The sequence below is a fragment of the Lontra canadensis genome, unplaced genomic scaffold (assembly GCF_010015895.1).
Source record: "Lontra canadensis isolate GAN:19392208 unplaced genomic scaffold, GSC_riverotter_1.0 scaffold225, whole genome shotgun sequence".
NCBI classification, from domain to species: Eukaryota; Metazoa; Chordata; class Mammalia; order Carnivora; family Mustelidae; genus Lontra; species Lontra canadensis.
In genome coordinates this window covers 34,530-53,389 of record NW_022631219.1, presented here as the reverse complement: position 1 = coordinate 53,389, position 18,860 = coordinate 34,530, and the positions used below count along the sequence as shown (strand labels likewise).

The 18,860-nt window shown below is 59.3% G+C and overlaps 1 protein-coding gene across 1 annotated transcript in view; it reads left to right on the top strand.

Moving 5' to 3' along the window:
* The first annotated feature begins 212 nt into the window (after nucleotides 1–212).
* Nucleotides 213–18,860, top strand: part of DOC2B (double C2 domain beta) — a 29,168-nt gene continuing 10,520 nt past the window's right edge. Inside the window, exons 1-6 of the mRNA XM_032849357.1 lie at nucleotides 213–811; nucleotides 8,562–8,641; nucleotides 11,617–11,691; nucleotides 14,106–14,215; nucleotides 14,385–14,511; nucleotides 17,045–17,202. Of these exons, the coding sequence (XP_032705248.1) occupies nucleotides 439–811; nucleotides 8,562–8,641; nucleotides 11,617–11,691; nucleotides 14,106–14,215; nucleotides 14,385–14,511; nucleotides 17,045–17,202 (923 nt within the window). The 5' untranslated portion in view covers nucleotides 213–438. The remainder of the gene's footprint in view (nucleotides 812–8,561; nucleotides 8,642–11,616; nucleotides 11,692–14,105; nucleotides 14,216–14,384; nucleotides 14,512–17,044; nucleotides 17,203–18,860) is intronic.

Sequence of the window (18,860 nt, the reverse complement as noted above, 5' to 3'; positions counted from 1 at the left end):
GTGCGAGTGTGCGTCCTGCGGCTCCCCGCTCGGCTTCTCGGCGGGCCTGCCGGTGTGCACGAGTGGAAGGCGCCCGGTGCCCGCGGGTGTGCGCGCGCCGGTGCCAGCGCGAGTGAGTGCGGCGCCGCTCGCTCCGCTCCGCGCCCGCCCCGCTCCGCGCCCGCCCGCGCAGCCCGCACACTCACACTGCTTGGTTGCTGCCGGGTGACGCGGGCTGGGCCCGCCCCCCGCCTGCCGGCCCTCGGCACTCACTAGCCGGCCGCCGCCGAGCAGGCAGCAGCCGCATCAGGACCGTCCGGGGGCGCCGCCGGCGATGCCCGCAGCCCTCGCCGCGCCCCGCCGGGCCTGCTGAGCCGCACCCCCTCCCACCCCCCACCCCGGGCCGGGGCCGCGCCGGGCCGGGGCCGGGCCGCGCCCGGGTGGGGCCGCGTTGCCTGCATGACCCTCCGGGGGCGCGGGGAGAAGGCGACCATCAGCATCCAGGAGCATATGGCCATCGACGTGTGCCCCGGCCCAATCCGGCCCATCAAGCAAATATCCGACTACTTCCCCCGCTTCCCGCGGGGCCTGCCCCCGGACGCCGGGCCCCGCGCCGCTGCGCCCCCGGACGCCCCCGCGCGCCCCGCCGCTGCCAGCGCGGGCCGCCGAAGCCCCTCCGACGGCGCCCGCGACGACGACGAGGATGTCGACCAGCTCTTCGGAGCCTACGGCGCCAGCCCGGGCCCCAGCCCCGGCCCCAGCCCCGCGCGGCCGCCCGCCAAGCCGCCCGAGGACGAGCCCGACGCTGACGGGTACGAGTCCGACGACTGCAGTAAGTTTCCAACTCGCCGACTTCCCGCCCCCTCCCCTGGCCCGGCCTCCGGCGCGCTCCCCCGACCCCGCGGGTCCCCCGGCCCCCTGCGGTCTCCCCTTTGGCCGGTATCCACCCCCGCCTGTAGCGGCCCCCTCGCCTGCTCCGTGCGCCCTCCGCGCGCCCTGCAGACCCAGCCCCGACCCCTCCCTGACCCGCACTGGAGAGGTGGGAAGTTTGGGGGCGCCCCCTGAGGGCGTCCCATTTGCGGGGCCCGGTTCTCCGAACCCGCGCCGCGCCCCCTCTCGGCCCGCCGGCGGGGAGCTCCGGTGCGGGCGGCGGCTTTTGTTCCCGGGAAGGGCGGAGCTGCGCCCCGGGGAGACACCAGTTGCTGCCTGCCGCGCGGTCCTCCCTGCCCGGGAGCCCGCTGCGGGCCGGCCTCCGGCGGGAGGCGGCGGGCGCGGGGGCTGGGACTGGGCGGGCCTCCCGAGTGGGCCCGGCGGCCCGCAGAGCGCAGTGGCTCGGCTGGCGCCCGGGCCAAGCACTGGAGGACCGCGGGGCCGCTTGTCCTTTGGAAAAACCTTGGCGGTTCCTGCTCCCGCGTCCGTGAACCCCGCCGCGGCTCTGTCCCGGGCCGCCGACCTTCGCCCACCTGTTACGCCCGCTTTCCACCTCCAGGAAGGGCCCCCAGCCCGCACCTCCTCCTTTCCGGGCTGAGCCCCGAGCCCCGGGGAGGGGGCAGGCGCCGGGGGTCCCCCCGGGCCAAGGCCGGGCAGGGCCAGCGAGCGTTCCCCGCCTTTCCGGTCTCTAAGGTGCCTGCCGCGTCGGAACCGGGAGTGGAGGGGAAACCGAGGCCAAAGAGGTTGCCGCCTGGTTCGGAAGGGGTTGGCGCGAGATGGGGGTGGGGCTGGGAGGTAGCGCTGTTCGCTAGGGCTCCAGCCCCGCTGGAGCCCCAGCCGCGTCACTCTCAAATCGGCCACACCAGCCTGGCCCGGGAGGTGGACCTTTCTGGTCAGGGGTCTCTCGCGGGTTTAGCCGAGGGACGCTCGGCGGGGTCCTCCCGCGTGCAGTGCAGCGAGGGTGGCCGCGCCTGGTTTGAGGACTCATGTGGGCCTAGGGCCAGGGGCCTGGAGTTTCCTCAAGCAGATAATGTGTCTCTGGAAGCTGAAGGTGGAGATTACCAGCACCACTGGGGGAGGTGGCCTACCTCTCATCGTCCTACCTAGGGAGGCCTGTCCACCCTCTGAGGAGGGGACTGTCCCTTGTGCACTTTCTTTGGGCCTGGACCTCCTCACTCTGGCCCGCACCGGGTGTACTGAGGCCTTGCCCTCCCGGGCCTGGAGGTGGGGAACAGTCCTCTCCCTTCACTTTCCTGCCAGCTTTGGGAAATTGGGTCGGGAGAGTTTATGCCCTCAGGGCTGTGCCTGGATCTCTCCCACCATACCCCCTCGCCCCACTCCTGGCACCCTGGGCACATAGCACCCCCTCACCTACTGTGCATCTGGGCAGGCCCTAACTGGGACCCAAGTCACCCCTTTGGATGCCCTGAACCCAAAGCCACCTCTGGAAGAAAGGGTAAGGAACTTGCTACCCTTCCAGCATCTTTCCTGCTGGACCAAGAGAGTGAACGGGGCAGGACAGAGCTTCCACAGGAACTCCAGGTGCCCTTCCTGGTGCCACCAAGGGCCCTCTGATGACACACTGTTACGTGGTGAGAAATCCTGTCGTTTCTTTGGACTCTCCCTTAAACACCCCCCCCCAACCCCGGCAAGAAGGAGGCCCGAAAGTTCCAAACTCAGGCCACTGCCTCATCTTCAGCCCATCGACTCCAGTCCTTCCTTCCCTGAGCACTGACCCAGCAGCAGAGAGTGGGGCAAAGGGGAACAGGACCAGGGCTCGGGACCCAGGGAACTCACGCATCCTCACAGGGGACAGACTCACTTGAGGTCGGCAGCGCAAGGCCATGGGGAACACAGCCTTGCCCGCCCAGATGGAGGGCTGGCCACACTCATATCATCAGGCAGTCTGCAGAAAAGAGCTGAGGAGGAGGGCGTATGGCTGAGCCAGGGCCAGCCTGGGCCCCCTCATCCCCTTCAAGGAGCAGCCCTCCCCAGGCTTGGATCCCATCAGCAGCTGAGCAGACTTTGCAGGCACGGGAACACAGAAACCTCGGCTCCTTTCTGTGGTGGGACCAGGTTCTGCCGCGGAACCGCTCCCTAGCCCATACCCCAGGCCCGGGCCCCCTCTAGGCTCTGACAACCAGATCCCTAGAATTAGCCTAAGTGATTCAAGCCAGATGGTTCCTTACGGCTTTAGCCAGGGTTATGCTATTTGCTGCCCTAATTATTGGATTATCTCTGTTCTAACAAAAAGAAATTAGGGCGGTTGCTCTGTTTTCCAAGGCTGAGAATGAAAGACTTTTTCTACTCGACGTTTTTTCCCCCTTCTCTTTAAATCTCGTCCTTTATTAAGTCACCTCAAGACCCAAGCATCAAATTCACATGTTCCAAACTGATCTAATAGGGGCCAAAGGCAGTCAATGTCAGGGTTAGACGTGTCCTCCCTCCCACTGGTCTACAGTATGGGCTGGCCAAGCTGGACTCCGCTGCCTGCTGTCCCCCAGCCTGGCCCTGGGCCCCACCATCTGCACGTGTCCCTCCCCTGCCCACCGTCTCCCGCCCAGCCTCCAACTGTGGAAACCCAGGTCCTTCTTCCAAGCTATAAGGACTAGAATGTTCGGGTTGCAAGTAACAGAAAATTCCAAGTGTGATAAACCGTGGGGACAGTTGGGATCACGTGACACCCAGATAAGCGTAGGGAGTGGCTCGTTGGCATCCTCAAAGGTGATGGCTCTGTCCCCCTCTCCCCTCGGCCATGCTCTGCTCTCCTTAGGGTGTCCTCCCTCCTGGTCCTGGGTGCCCGTTTCAGGTCCAGGTGTCACATGTAACCATAAGATCTTCAATTTGACAAAGACAAGTTTCCTTGCCCATATCTCAGCTGAAAATCAAGGAAAGCTCTCCGAGGGTCCGCAGGAGACCTGTCCTTCTGTCCCATTGGCCAGAATGGCATCACATGCCCGTGCGGACACCTGCCTCTGCGTGATTCATGCTGGGTGGGGTCAGAAGTGGTGCCGTTGGAGGCAGGGATGGAGTGGAGGAAGTGTTGTCCTCAAGGCCCTCAGCTGGGAGCGGTTCTCAGTCCCTGCTGGCTTTGCATCCCCTTCCGTGGAGCCCAGAGATGTTGCTCTCAGACCATAATTTTAGGTACTCAACATTAGAAGACCAGCTGTATGTCAGGTACTGTTCGAGATTCACGGATGCCTGAGACTTGGTCTCTGACAGGAGGGAGTTCAGGGAAACTGAGATGAGCAAGTAGCCCAGCGGTGACAGGGAGGCAGGAAGCCAAATGGGAAGCGCTATTTTGCACAGAGTTTACCCATAGAGAAGGCTCTGCTCTGAGCCTGGGAGAAAGGAGGAAGCAGACTGGCTGAGTAGAAGGAGGAAAGAGAGGTGCTCCTGGTGGGGGGGACTGCTGTGTGCAAGGGTAGACGTGAAGGAAACAGCCCAGCAGAGGTGCCGTAGTCAAGAGGCTGAGCAAGGGGAAAAGATCCATGATGAGGCCAGAGTGGTCATATCATAGAGGCCCTTGAATGCTACACCTAGGAGGTTAAACTGAGTCCAGGAGACAGTGGTGAACCTTTGAATAATTGAAAGCAAGAGAATGAATAGACTTCTGAGGGTCCTAAAGTTCTAATTCTCTGCCTCTGAGCTCCAGGGAAGCAAGGACAGATGACTCATTCTTTTTTGTACCCCCTGCAGTGCTTGGTTTGGTGCCTCAGTTTCCCCAACTATGAAATGGTTTCAACTAGGCTTGACCAATTTTCTGTGGTTCTTGCCACAGTTTTTAAAAACTATTTGTGAGGCTGACATTTTTCTTAGGGAGAGAGAGAAAGGAAGGAAGGAAGGAAGGAAGGAAGGAAGGAAGGAAGGAAGGAAGGAAGGAAAACAACCAGCACCGATTTCCTATTCCCAAGGGTATACGGGTGAGGAAGGTTCAGGTGCAAACCAAGGTCAGAATGATGCTGTCAGTCTCCATCAGCAGAGTAAAGGGGTGTTTGGCCTTAGAGGAACTGACCGGGGCTTGAGCCTGATTTTCTCTGAATTATCCCCATTAAAGCTCTATAATTATCGACAGGCGGGTGACAACTCTCCAAGGCCCATTAGTGACCAACCCTCATTATTTTTCCAAGGATGTAAACTTTGGCCAGGACACGTGATTTCTGTGGTTGGAGGGCAGGACCCCATGGCTCACACAGACAATCCCCTTTGCCTGCCCTTAGGGGCCTCCTCACCTGCACCACAAGCCCATGGCTGCGTTTCCAACTCAGAGGCCCCTCTAGGATCGCAGCCCAGCCACTGCCCCTCCCCCGTATCCCTGAGAACAGCTTTGCTTTTCTGTTTCTCTGTGGCATCCCCCTAAGATTTCAGCTTCACAAAGTAGCAGACAAAAAAAAAAAATGTTGGAAGCCACTAGGCTTAAGACAGGAACTGTCAGGATGGAAGTGAAGAGGCCTGGATTCTGTGTCCAGTTCTGCTGGGCCGCCCTGACCAGGTCACCTCCCCTCTCTGAGCCTCATTTTGCTGAATGGAAATGAAGACATTGGACTGTAAGATCCCTAAGAGAGCTCCACCACCAGCAGATCTCTAAAAATGGTGACGATGCTTCTATTAATAAACTATTGTTTCTTACAAAAACCTCCATTGGAGTTAAAAAAAAAATCACACATTGCGTGAAGGGGCGCTGGGTGCGCTGTTCCTTCCTGGGAATGGATGACAGGTGTCGGTTTCACCGAGCCGCATCAGCCCTCCTTAAATAGGGATGCCTGCAGCGCCAGCAAAAGGGGCTCCTCTCTTCTCCGGGGTCTGAGTTTCCCAGTGGGGAGCAGGTGACCCCCACCGTCTGGCTGGCTGGCCTTCTCTGAGAGCGGGAAATGGGCAGGGATTGGAGGGTGTGTATCTTAACACATGGGCATCACCAAATCCCCGCGCCTGTGAACGGCTGGAAGGCAGATTGGTTTGACGGGACCGGCCGTGTGGACTGAACATGCCCTCTTCGCTGATGTCACTGGTGTGGCTGAGGCCGGGTCCCTCCTCTCTGGAGGCGGACGTCTTGAGAGAACAAGCCATGGGTAGGCCTGAACGGAAGAGCAGACCAACCGACTGTCACGCCAAGCCGACGGCTTTGGAAAATATCATCAAAGCATGGACCTGAGAATCTCAGGCCTGTGGCTGTGTTCGCTGTGACGGGCATGGTGAAACCTACCTCCCTTCCGGCACCCCCCACCTGCCCGCCTGCACAAGTGGGAGCCCTGATACAGGCTGCAGAGGGCCAGGTACGGCTGGCACCAAAGCACATGGACTCGACTCAGGAAAACCAACTTGGGCTCTGCTCGAGGCCTATTGACTCAGAGTTTGGGCATAATTCTGGCAAGTATTCACACCTGGTTGTGTAGAAGAAACAAGCGACCATTGAAAATGCAGGCGGGTTGCTTGTGCAATCAGAGACAAGTATTCTAAGAGGAGTTTCAAGCTGATGGCAAAGGAGGAGGCAGAAAAATGGAGAAAACCTCGGAAAACCTCATGCTGGGGATCCCTGGATCTGGGCCACCACCGTGACACCCAGAACCGGTGACTCAGGTCGTGCAGAAGGGTGTAAGGGACCGTTTGTGTAGTCTCTTCACAAAGGCTGGGAGGGGAGTGATCCAGTTTGTAACGAGTTCATTCCAGAAGGCGTCTCAGGGGGCAAGTACGGTTATCTAGGAAAATCCCCTGGGTGGGTCTGCTCCTTCTATAATTACATACTGAGCATGTTCTGTACCCCAGGGGCTGTTACAGCTCGATGCCGTGAGGCAGATACTATCGTGTCTCCATTTTGCAGATGAGGAAACTGAGCACAAATGCTGTCTAAAGTCACACAGCCAGGAGGCACGCGGCCAGGACTTGACCCCCCCGCCGGGGTGAGGTGTCCGAGGGCCAGTCTCGGTACCCCAGATATGCAAGGACAGAGATGAGCCAGGTGCCTTCCTAACCCTGTCTCAGGAGCTAGGGAACAAGACATGCAGCTCAGTGCCCGCACCTCGGAATAAAGGGCAGCTCACTTTATATAATGGGCCTTCACTTGCCCATTTCTACGCAAAGCCAAATGCTGCCATGCTAGCACCGCCCCCTCCCACCCCGCCACCCCCACAGGAGCCCAGGGATATGCGGGCCAACAGCATCTACTCAGCTCCGGCCTTGGCACGCAAAAGCAGCCGTGGACCAGATGTAAAGAGATGAGCGTGGCTGAGCTCTGCCCAACCATGTTGGGTGCCCCTGGCCTGAAGAACAGAGCCCCGCCCTCCCCCCAGCCTCTGCCCAACTGCCCAGCCCCCCTCGTCCAACCAGCCTAAGGTCTGATGCCCTTCCCCCTGGGCACCCCTGTGCCTGGCCGACTCCTACTCATCTTTCATGGCCCAGATGAAGCATCACCTCCTCTGGGGAGCCTTCCCTGGTCGCCCCCATTCACAGCCGGGCAAGGCGTATCCCTTGAACCCCTATCACTCCTGGCTCACCAGACTCTGCTAGGGCTGATTCTTTTCATCTGTTTCTCCCATTACGCCATGGGGCAGAATAGCATAGGATTCCTTGGGGCAGGAACCCCGCCTTATGGTTGTTTTCATCCTTGGAGTCCACCTGATTATGCTAAGGCTTGGTAAAGAAGAATGGATGAATGAATGAGTGGACGCCAGTTGAGCAGCCCAGCAGTCTGGCAGGATCTGGGTTTCTAAAGACTTCCTGTCAGTGCGCAACTTGCTGTCCAAGACTTGCCCCTGAGGCCTGCCTCCGCACCTGCAACCCCGCCCTTATGCCAGGAGCCACATGAACAGGGCTGCCACAGCTGCGCTGTGTGATTGCCCCCGAGGGCTACAGGTGCACCCAATTACCGCCGAACGCTCCACCCAGCCCTAGGGAATCGACTGCTGCCTCTCAGAGGCTGGCCGGGAGCAGTGCCAGGACCTAGGTGCCTCCTTGCCGCCTGCCCCGGGCCCCCCAAGGGACTAGAGAGACTGGGGAGCTGCAGCCCCGAGGGTTGCTGGGGGTGGATCAGCCAGTCAGCCCAGCTAGGGCCCCAGGGCTTCTCTCGAGGCCCTCTCACACAACCCTTGTGACATTTTTTTTTCCAAAATATTTTATTTATTTCTTTGACAGAGAGAGAGAGATCGCAAGTAGGCAGAGAGGGAGGAGGAAGCAGGCTCCCTTTCTGAGCAGAGAGCCCAATGCCAGGCTTGATCCCAGGACCCTGAGATCATGACCTGAGCCGAAGGCAGAGGCTTAACCCACTGAGCCACCCAGGTGCCCCGCCTTGTGACATTTAACAGGTCAGGGAAACCAAGGCATGGAGCCAAGACTGATGGTTGCACAAGGAGGGCAGGAGGATGGGAACCTTTAGCTGAGTGTCCTGTACAGGGAAGTACAACATTGGACCAGCCACAGGCCAGGCACCCCAGCACCACACAGGGGCTGAGCTCCCCTCACTGAACCTCCACTCCTCCTTCCTCTGGAACCTGAGGGGGCTAGTGCTCACTTCCCAGGGCTGGTGGGACTGGGGCACTGGGCGGAGGGATTGCATGCAGCAGGTGCTCTGTTAATGGCAGGCGCTGTGCGGCTGTGGGTGGGCGACCCTCCCCCGCCCACAGTGTGGCCGACGAGTGACCTAAGCCCTCTGTCCGCAGCTGCCCTGGGCACGCTGGATTTCAGCCTCCTCTATGACCAGGAGAACAACGCCCTCCACTGCACTATCAGCAAGGCCAAGGTAGGCCCCCGCCGGCCCCCACGGTCCCCGGGGTCCAGGGCCCTGGGTGGAGGTGAGGGGTTGAGTTCCGAAGGCTTGTTCTCCCCACTGGTTCCTGTCCAGGCTCTGTGGATCTGCTTGTGGGTACAGGGCAGGGAGGGAATTCTTGTCTAATTCACTGCTCTAAAAACCCCCTGCTGGATAGACATTCAGGGAAGGAGTAGAGCAAAAAAGCAGGAAGAGAAAGAGAAGGAAGGCGGAATAGCAGGGGGCAGAGCTGGGGAGGGCCTGTGGGAAGGGGGCAGGAAGGGGAACGATGACAGGTCTGTCCTGGTGGCCAAGTGGGGGTTGGACTGGTTGCCTCTGGCTTCCTGACGTTCCCAGCACCCCAGACTCCTCCAGGCGGGAGAGTCCTCTCCTGTGGGCTCAGGGCCCCAGCCTGGCTCTCGGGTGTCTGGGCCTGAGCGGGAGCATCTCCCACTTTGGGCTGGTGGGCCTCAGCTCGCTCTCTAGCCATGCTGTTCGCTTCGCCCCCTGCATGCATCCCTCTGGGAGGAAGGTGCCAAAGTTGATGTTCTCGCGCAAGGTAAGGGCCGTAGCGCGGCCTGGTAGGACTCCCAGTAGAGCCATGGAGGGGTCTGGCTCAGGTTCAGAGCAAGGAGCCTCCAGCAGAGCCGCCTGGGCCCAGACCCCACCGTCCATCCCAGTTGTGGGCTTCTGTGCCCCTCAGCACCCCAGCCGGGGCTCTGCCCACCCTGAGGGGCTGGCTGCCTGGTTCTGTATCCACTGTCCCCACCCGGCCTGGGCCAGCACACCCGGACCGCCACTGTGGTAGACAGCGGTGTCTGCTTCAGGCACCCCAGAGGCCCCCACCGGCTGTCCTGGCCCTGCCCTCCCCTCGGGAGCTGCCTGGGCTGTGATGCCAGGGCTCCAGACCCGCCTCTTGGGAAGGAACTGAGAACTGTGACTCCATGGCAGGGGAGGGGGTGCCAAGGTGGAGGGCAGCCTGCAGGGCCTGGGCAGAGCCCTTTCCTTCTCCCTCCCCCTAGTTTTATAGAGGTTGTCCAGGCTTGGGAACTGGGCATCTGCTGCCAGGCACCATCCCAGACACCAGGCCCCTTCTGTGCTGTGTGCCCTCCCTTCCCTACCCAGGCTCTAGAAGGACTGTGGGGTTGTACTGTGGGGCGGGGGGCACACGTGAGTCTCTGTGTGCACATGTGTGTGTGTCTTTTGGGGTATGTCACTCAAGGCCTTGGAGGTGGGGGAGGAGAGGACCCCAAGCCATAGAAGGGCCCTGTTCTCCAGGTCATTCTCTGCTTAGTTCCCGTTTTGCAGGGGTGGGGCTGGTGCAGGCCTGGGAGGAACTGCGGCTCTGGATTGGGGTTGGGCGGGAGCCAGAGGGAGTTAAGGAGGTTGAAGCAGGGTTGACAGGTAGAGCCCCTTGAGGAGCTCTGGGGGAGGCCAGACACTGTGCAGCCAGGCCCTTCTTGGACACTACCCTGCAGGGAAGCAGAGCAGCTCGTTTGCTCATCTGTAAAACCGGGTTCATCACCCCGCCTGGGTGGTGGCTACAACCCCTTTAAGTGCTCAGTCCCAGCCACCATCCTGGAGGACTGCCTGGTGGCAGGGGCCCAGCCCCGCCCACACAAACACGGATACCCTGGAGCTCAGGCCCAGAGGGACTGGGACAGTGCTGACCACCTGGCCAGTCCTGGGCATGTCAGGGACAGGTGGTGAGGGTGAGAGGAGGGACTTGAGTCTGGGAGGACCACCTCCTCGCCATGGGGGCACACGTGGCTGCGGAGCCCCAGCAGCAACCACACAGCTCAGAGAGCCCTACGCTGATCCTCCACCACCTTTCTGGCATCTTCCAAGGGGCCTGACACGTGTGGAAGGGGCACAAATGGCCTAGGGCCAAGCCCTGTGTCACCATCGCCACCTCCACTCCTGGACCACCCCTGGGAAGTGGGAACCAGTAACCCCTTTTATAGACGATAAAGCTGAGGCTCTGGGGACAGAGCACCTCCGCCCCTTCCCTGGCTAAGTGAGCAGGAGCAGGGATCTGGGCCCCAGTCAGCCTGGCTCTGAAGCCTGCGTGCTCCTTCCCAGAAGCAGAGCAGCAGGGGGCGTTGGAGGCCCTGACCTCCTGTCTCAGCCCCTTCTATCCCCCACGCTCTTCAGACCAAACCAAGGTTGGGGGTGAGTGCCTCCGTTCTCCTGGGAGGCTGGCTGGGCAGTTCTTCTGTGATGCTGCTGCCCCGCATGCCTGCGAACCACCGCAGAAGATAAAGCACAATTTTCAGAGCTCAGAGCAGCCATGAGGTCAGCTAAGCCCCCGTCTGTTCTCAGTTCCCTTGGTTCCCTGGCTGTGCGCACTTGACTGGTCGTTCCAAGTTAGTGAGGGGTGCCATCTTGTGGAGGGACCCTCCGTGGCCAGCCACGCTCTCTGGGCTCCTCGGATTCAGGCCAGCAGGGAGCCGTGGCAGATCCAGAGAGAAACTGAGGCTGGTCTCCAGGACCCAGAACCATTTCCTGTGGTAAAGAGGGGAACCTTGGCGGTGAGTGGACGGAGGGTCACGTGGACGTAGGGTCAGTGAGGGAAGTCCCCTATTTGGGGAGTGGGGGAAGGGGAATCTGGAAGAAAGAAGGGCCTCCCCGAAGCAGGCTAATGAGGACCTCCTCAAGAAGAGGGGGAGTCACTTGGCCTCCACGAAAGGGAGACTAGAAAGAGAAAGGCTGGTCTGACAAAGACACCCTGAGACCCCTGTCCCAGGGCCAGGACATTTGGGGGGAAGGGGGAGCACACCAGCACTGAGCCATCTTCCCTGTTCTGAGAGCGTGGGCTCCAGGGGACCTCTGCAAAGAGGGTCTTGAATGGACCCAGCCAGGGGGCCTGGGGACAAGGGGTGCGTGCCCAGCGAGGTGCCCGGAGGCCCTGGCTGCTCTCCGTGTCTCCAGCTCCCATTTCACACCTTCTGCCATTCCCCTCCACTCAGGGCCTGAAGCCGATGGACCACAACGGGCTGGCAGACCCCTACGTCAAGCTGCACCTGCTTCCAGGAGCCAGTAAGGTGAGGGTCCGCCCCAGGGCCTGCCAAACAGCACTGACTGCAGTGCCTAGGGCCCCGGCTGAGCTCAGCACGAGCAGGGAGGCGCACACCTCCCGTGCCCGCTCCCAGACCAAGCCAGCTGATGGGATCTTAGTGACTCACCACCACTCAGCGCACCTGGCCAGCCCCACAGCCCCTAGGCTTCCTGGGACCCTCCAGTCGGCACTACTTGCCTGATGAACTGGGGAAACCCTCCAGAGAATTCTAGGCCAGCATTTTATAAGAAGCAGACTCTGCTGGAGGTTACTATGCGTGGGGGAATAAAGGGCTCTGTGGCCAGATAACACCAGGAAGCCTTGTTAAACAGGTTCCTTTACTCTAGGACTTATCAGAATCTTTAACATGTTGATGGGCTGCCCCGTGACACCCCACAAAGGGGGATGGAGTGGATAGATTCTGCCCAGTTCTTGGGCCACAGAACCCTTGTTCCTGTACTAGGTGACCCAGCAGCCCGACCAAGCACGTGGGGTGCCTAGGAAAAAAGACATTTTTTAAGAAAAGATTTGCTATTAAACAAAAGCATCAAGGTGACCTTCAGCACTGAAAGGTCAAAACTATTTAGACATTCTTACATGTGTCTTACAGGTCAGTGGTGTTTAAATCTTAATTTCATGGGAGGGAGGGTTAGATAATCTTTTCAGAGTTGGGTCTGGGACCCACACTTTTCAAGGGGCAGGTTATGTGGACCCCATTGCTGGGGAGGGGATGGAGGTCAATGGGAGACTAGCAGCTTTGCTTCCGAGAGGAGACCAGAGGGAGGCAGGGGGACATGGGACGGAGGATATCGGAGCATGAGGAGCAGAGCCCAATGGCTGGTGTTCTCATCTCAGCCTCTTTCTAAGACCAAGAGCTGGGGGATCCCTTCAAGTGGGCTGATGACAAGAGTCTGTAATGGGAATGCCGTCCTGGGCAGAGGGCCCCCCTTGCCACGGACTCTTCCAGGCCAGCTGAGGAGCTGGGACCCGAGTTGAGTCCGAGGCCCAAACCCTCTGGGCCAATGTGTAAGGGCCGAGGCTCCCCACCAGTCCAGGAGGGCCCTTGACAGGTGATGACTCCATCTCCAGGAAGGCAGGGCGGTAGCCTAGGGAAGCTGCTCACGGCTCCAGGCCTCGATGGCCCCCTGTTGCAGGTAGGAGTCCCCGGGCTGTGAGAGTAATGTGACCAGGGCAGTGTCCCCAACTCAGGAGCTCAATGGCTGTGAGTCCCTAGACTCAAGGCCCCTAGAACAGGCAATACCAGAAGGCTGAGTCCTAGGGACCCTCCCACACAGACAGGATTCCCCTCATAGGGCAGTGGTTTCTACAAAGCAGACTCCTGATAAAGCAGGCTCCTAAAAACCACGCTGAGAAAGAGGGATGATTATGTCCTTTCCTACAGCAGGAGCCTGGAGCTCGCAGAGGGGGAGTAAGCTGCTGGGCTGCACCGAGCTCCGGCAGGTGACCGAGCGGGGATCGGGACATAGGTGCGCAGAGCCTCGTGAGGGGAAGCAGTCATGGCACTGAGTCTGAATGGGCAGGACGGAGAGTCAGAGAAGCACAGGGGAAGGAGGGGAGGCAGTGGGGCAGCTGGGACATGCCATCCCACAAGCATTTTCTGCCTGCGCAGAAGCAAGGAGATGTACGGGAGAGCAGCCCCAGCCCCTCCTGCAAACCCCCTGCCCCCACCAGCACACACTTGGGGTCTGGCAGTGGGGAGCCTCTGGTATTAAGGTTCCAAGAGCTGCCATTATCTCCAACTTTTAGTGGCTTGCAACACACGTGTCCTGTCTTCAGTGCTGCAGGTTGGAGGCCGGCCCAGCTCCGGCATGGGTCACATACGGTGTGGCGGGGCTGCAGTCCCGTCGGGGGGCTCTAGAGGAGAAGTGATTCCCATCCTTTTCCAGCATCTGGAGTCCACCTGCATTCCTTGGCTTTCAGCCCCTTCCTCCGTCTTCCACACCAGGGTCCGCCTGGGACTTCTGTCCTTATGTGTCCCTCTGATGCTCCTCTCCTGCCTCCCTCTTCTGCTTTCCAGGGCCCTGTAATCACACTGCATGAGGCCTGCCCCTGCCCAGGTCACCCGGATAATCTCCGTATTTTAAAGTCAGCTGAGGGCACCTGGGGGGCTCAGTTTGGTTAAGTGTCTGCCTTGGGCTCCGGTCAGGATCCCAGGGGTCCTGGCATTGAGCCCCGCATCGAGCTGCCTGCTCAGCGACAAGCCTGCTGCTCCCACTGCTTGTGCTCACTCTCTGTCACATAAATAAGATCTTTAAAAAAAACGAGTAACAACCTTCACTCCCCTCGGCACATTCAGTTTCCGGGGGACCAGGCAAGGCCATCTGGGGCTGTCATTCTTGAGCTCCCATATGCCAAGAGCACCTTTTCCGCTCTCACCAGGCAAATAAACTCAGAACAAAGACTCTCCGAAACACTCTGAATCCCACGTGGAATGAGACCCTCACTTACTACGGGATCACGGACGAAGACATGATTCGAAAGACCCTGCGGTGGGTGAGGGCCCCAGACTCCTTGCTCCCCACACCCCTCACCTGCAGGGCCCTGCCCTACCTCCCACCCGCCCCCACAGCCTCCCCAAATCCCTACTGACATTGGAAGCAAAGTGGGAGCACCACCCCCCGTGTGTCTGAAGAGCTGACCGTGCCTCCTGTCCCCCAGGATCTCTGTGTGCGATGAGGACAAATTCCGTCACAACGAGTTCATCGGGGAGACGCGTGTGCCCCTGAAGAAGCTAAAGGCCAACCACACCAAGACGTTCAGCATCTGCCTGGAGAAGCAGCTACCGGTGAGTGGGTGATGGGGCCCCACAGGCCATGCGGGGCCCTGCCTGCCAGGAGCGCCCACTCGACACCTGGCCCGGCTTCAGGTGCGGGGTCACAGACCAGAATGCCCGCCCTCACGCGGCCTGGGCAGCAGACAGACTCCAGACGAGGTGAATGACCCAGGCAGAGCAGAGCCCACGTGAGACAGTGCGCGGGGTCACGAAGGAAAGCCTGAGAGCTCAGTGGTTTCGATGGAGGTTTGGGGGCTGCTCCTGGCAGAGGGAACAGCAGGTGGTAAGCCTGTGGGAGGCACAAGCAAGACGCCTGCCGCAGAGGGCTGAGAGCAGGATGGGACTGGGTCCTAGGAGCGGGGGACCAGAGGGTGGGCTGGGGAGCCGGGAGCGAGCTGTGCCTCTGGGTGAGGCTGGGCAGGGACAAGGGTTTCTCACTATTTTAACTAGCTCTCTCCAGGTGCATGCTGAGAGGGAGAGGAGCCTGAGGGTGGGGAGGGCTGTGAGGGGATGAAGCTGACCCAACCTGGGCCGGAGGCCCAGCGGAGGGAGAGAACTGTGGGATCCTGGTGGAGTGTGCTGGCAGATCAGGCATTCCCAGAATGGGGGGGCAAGCACCTGGACAGATGCGGAGTCACTCATTGCGGAGGAGCAGCTGGGGATGTCCGGAGCTCGACTAGAACAGGATGGGCATGAGGTGCCTGTGAGCTACCTCAAGGAGACAGAAAATAATTCTTGCCTAGAAATTGCAATTTTTAAAAAAATAATGTCAAAAGCAATCATGCTTCCTGTTGTCTGCAGCAGCTGAGCCCACCCAAACACTGTCCATCTGTGTCTCCCCTCCCTCCCCTCCCTCCCCCCCTCCTCATTCCCCCTCCCTGTTCCCATCTCTTGGGAGGCCTGGCCCTGTTCAGAAGGGCTGGGAGGCATTGACCAAGAGGCCCCAGGGTCCTGACAGCCTCCAGCAGCCCCGTTTTCAGGGCACAATCCCCTTTTTAGGACATTTTCCCCCCTAGAGGCCTGGGCAAGGGGAAACTCAAGAGGACAGAGCCCAGTGGCCAACCTGTCCTTCTCCGGTGGGGCCTGGGCGCTGGCACATGTGGCTGGTGCAGGCTGGCCGAGTCCAGCCCTGGGAACAAGTCGGCCTGAAGCCAGAATCCCAGCTCTGCCTTTTTGCATGATTTGATCAAATTTTATTCCGTCGTCACATTCTTTCCTACTCACAGACATTTGTATGATGGGTATAACCTTTTTTAGTTTATTATCTGTCACTAACCAAAACCCAGTTTTTCCGAATGATCTGTGTCACTTGAAGAAGACACCGTCAACTCCTACTGTAGTGGTGTTGGAGTTTTGAACCCCAGCATGACACACAGCTGTGTGGGGACGGGAGCGCGCAGGGGTGTGTATGTGTGTGTGTGAAAGTGCACATGGGCGTGTTTTCCGGGATGCAGAATGTGTGTGCACACGTGTGTGTTCCCGCACGTGGCTGGGTGGGAATGTGGGCTTGCCTTGTTTGAATTTGCTCGTGGCTCATCGCTCTGGACCCGGCGACATATGGTGACCGCGGGAGTGCAGTTTAGGGATTGCCCTGACCGTAAAGACACTTCGGTGATACATTTTAGATTGCGTGGTCTGTGGACATTAGTCCTCAGTGAGGACTGAACAGCGCCCAGTTCCACGGGCTTCCTAGGAAATGACCCAGTGTATAACGTTCTACCCCTAGAAAGACGGTTGAAAACACTCCTGCTTGTTTATGATGTTTAATTTTCACGCTGCCCCCAAACTAGCACGAGATCACTGTTTAGGGAGGCTATCCACACAAAGCCCTAGGCCAGAGTGGCGGGTCGTTGAATCTCGCATGCCCAGTCAGGTCCATTAATAACAGCGGCTGGCACTGAGAGGGGCTGAGGCTTCATTTAAACTCAGAGTAAATGCCGCATCAATTAGTCCTGTCTGCTCCGGGTGTGGGAGCTGGGGAAGGTGGCCCTCCCTTGGTCTCCCAGGAGCCCCACCTTCAGAGAGGTGTAGGCATGGCTCCTACCTCTGAGGAGCCCCATGGGGCATCACGTTAGTGACAGAGGACCGTCTGGGCAAAGGGACATGACTGGGACTTCAGAGAGGCCCTTATAAGGAGGGGCCCTTGGGGCTCTAGCTGGGGGTGTCCAAGGATGGACAGAGAGTAAGGAGAAGGAGTTCCAGAACAGCAGGAGCCAGACGGTGGAAAGTGGCCTCAGGAAGGTAAGGAATGGAAACTCTCAGGGTAGCTGGGGCAGGGAGGTGGAGGCGGACACCTCCAGCTGAGGTCTAATCCCTGAGGCCTAGACAGCCCCTACTTGCCTCCCTGCTCCCCTTGGGGTTGGCAATATGTCAAAGCTCTGTCTTCTGGGTGCTCCCTAAGGGGGCTCCAGGAGGCACCCGCGGGGGGCTGAGGCCAGGGTGACCGGCCTTCCCATCCCCAGGGCCAGCAGACCACCTCAGTGGCCCACGGCTGAGGGAGGGCATGGGAGCAGGTGAGGACCGCTGGGGTCTTCCTGCCCAACAGGTGGACAAAACCGAAGACAAGTCCCTGGAGGAACGGGGTCGGATCCTCATCTCCCTCAAGTACAGCTCGCAGAAGCAGGGCCTGCTGGTCGGCATCGTGCGCTGCGCCCACCTGGCTGCCATGGACGCCAACGGCTACTCGGACCCCTACGTGAAGACGTGAGTGTGTGGCCCAGGCCAGCCATCTCCTTCCCCTGTCCCCTCAGCGTAGCGAACACGGACGGCGCCGGCAGCACAGCAGGCACCCGCACCCACGGGGGCATGTCGGCTGCCGCGCTCATTCGGCAGCACTGTGGGTTCAGGCTGGTCAGCTCCGGTCACAGATGAGGAAACTGAGGCCTATGGAACTTGAGTGGCGTCCCAGGTCACACAGAGTAGTTCGCTCCCGACTCTGCATTCAGACCTCACCTTGCCTATGACCTCAGGAGGGGCCGTAGCAGGCTGGAGGAGAGGGCGGGCCTGGGCCAGGAGATCCATGAAGGCGCTCCCCCGGGCACAGTGCTGCTAAGGGGTCGCCCAGCCTCCCGGCGGGGCTCCCGCTGGTGCTGGCGAGAAACCCGAAGTCAGGGACCTGTGCGAGGCAACAGGCGCCCCAGGTGAAGCTGTGGTCCTCGCTCTGAGAGGAAGGCGTGCGCTGTGGCCCTTCAGAGAGGAAGGAAGCAGGCGGCACGGCCAGCGCCATCAGTGCTCTGGGCCTTCCGCAAGTAAAAGATGGATATTAGTCTGGGTTCACAGTGAGACTTTCTCGGAGGAGGGGACACGGGGAGGAATTTGGCTCCACGGAAAGGAGGTGTTCCTGTTTAGGTAGAGGAAGAAAGGAGCTAAGACACAGCAACAGGGATGACCCTGGCCTGAGGGGACAGTGAGGAGCTCCGGGTGCCGGAGGCCATGGGAGGCCAGGGCTCCCGACTGCATGACTCTGAGGCTACCATTCCCGCTGGCTGCTGTTCTCTTTCTATCTGTTTTAAAATCCTACTACAGGGGCACCTAGCTGGCTCAGTCAGTGAGTGAGTGATTCTTGAGCTTGGGGTTGTGGGTTCGAGTCCCATACTGGGTGTAGAAACTATTTATTTTGAAAGATTTTATTTTATTTTTTTCTTAAGGATTTATTTATCTGACAGACACAGCGAGAGAGGGAACATAAGCAGAGGGAGTGGGAGAGGGAGAAGCAGGCTTCCTGCCAAGCAGGGAGCCTGATGCAGGGCTCGATCCCAGGACCCTGAGATCATGACCTGAGCCAAAGGCAGACACAATGACTGAGCCACCCAGGCGCCCCAAAGATTTTATTTTTAAGTAAAGAAATAAAGAAAATCCTGTCACAAAAATGGTGCTGCCACTTTGGAAAACGGACTGGCAGTTCCTCTAGAAGTTAAACATGTAGTTACTGTGTGACCTACCAGTCCCACTCCCAGGTACATACCCGAGAGACGCAGACACACCTGCCCACACAAACGCTTGCGCATGTGCGCTTGTAGCAGCATTATGCGCAGTAGACAGAAGGCAACCACCTAGTTGTCCATCCACTGACGATTGGAGAAACAGCCACTGGATGGAATGTTATTCAGCTATAAAAAGGAGTGAAGGGGTGCCTGGGTGGCTTGCTAGGTTAAGTGGCTGACTCTTGATTTTGGCTCAGGTCCTGATCTGAGGTTGTGGGGTCGAGACCCATGTCAGGCTCCACACTGGATATGGAGCTTGAGATGCTCTTTCTCCCCCTGCCCCATTGTGCTCACTCACTCTCTCTCTCTTAAGAAAATTTTTTTAAAGAAGTGAAGTACTTATTCATGCTATAACATCTCTGAATCTTGAAAAGATTA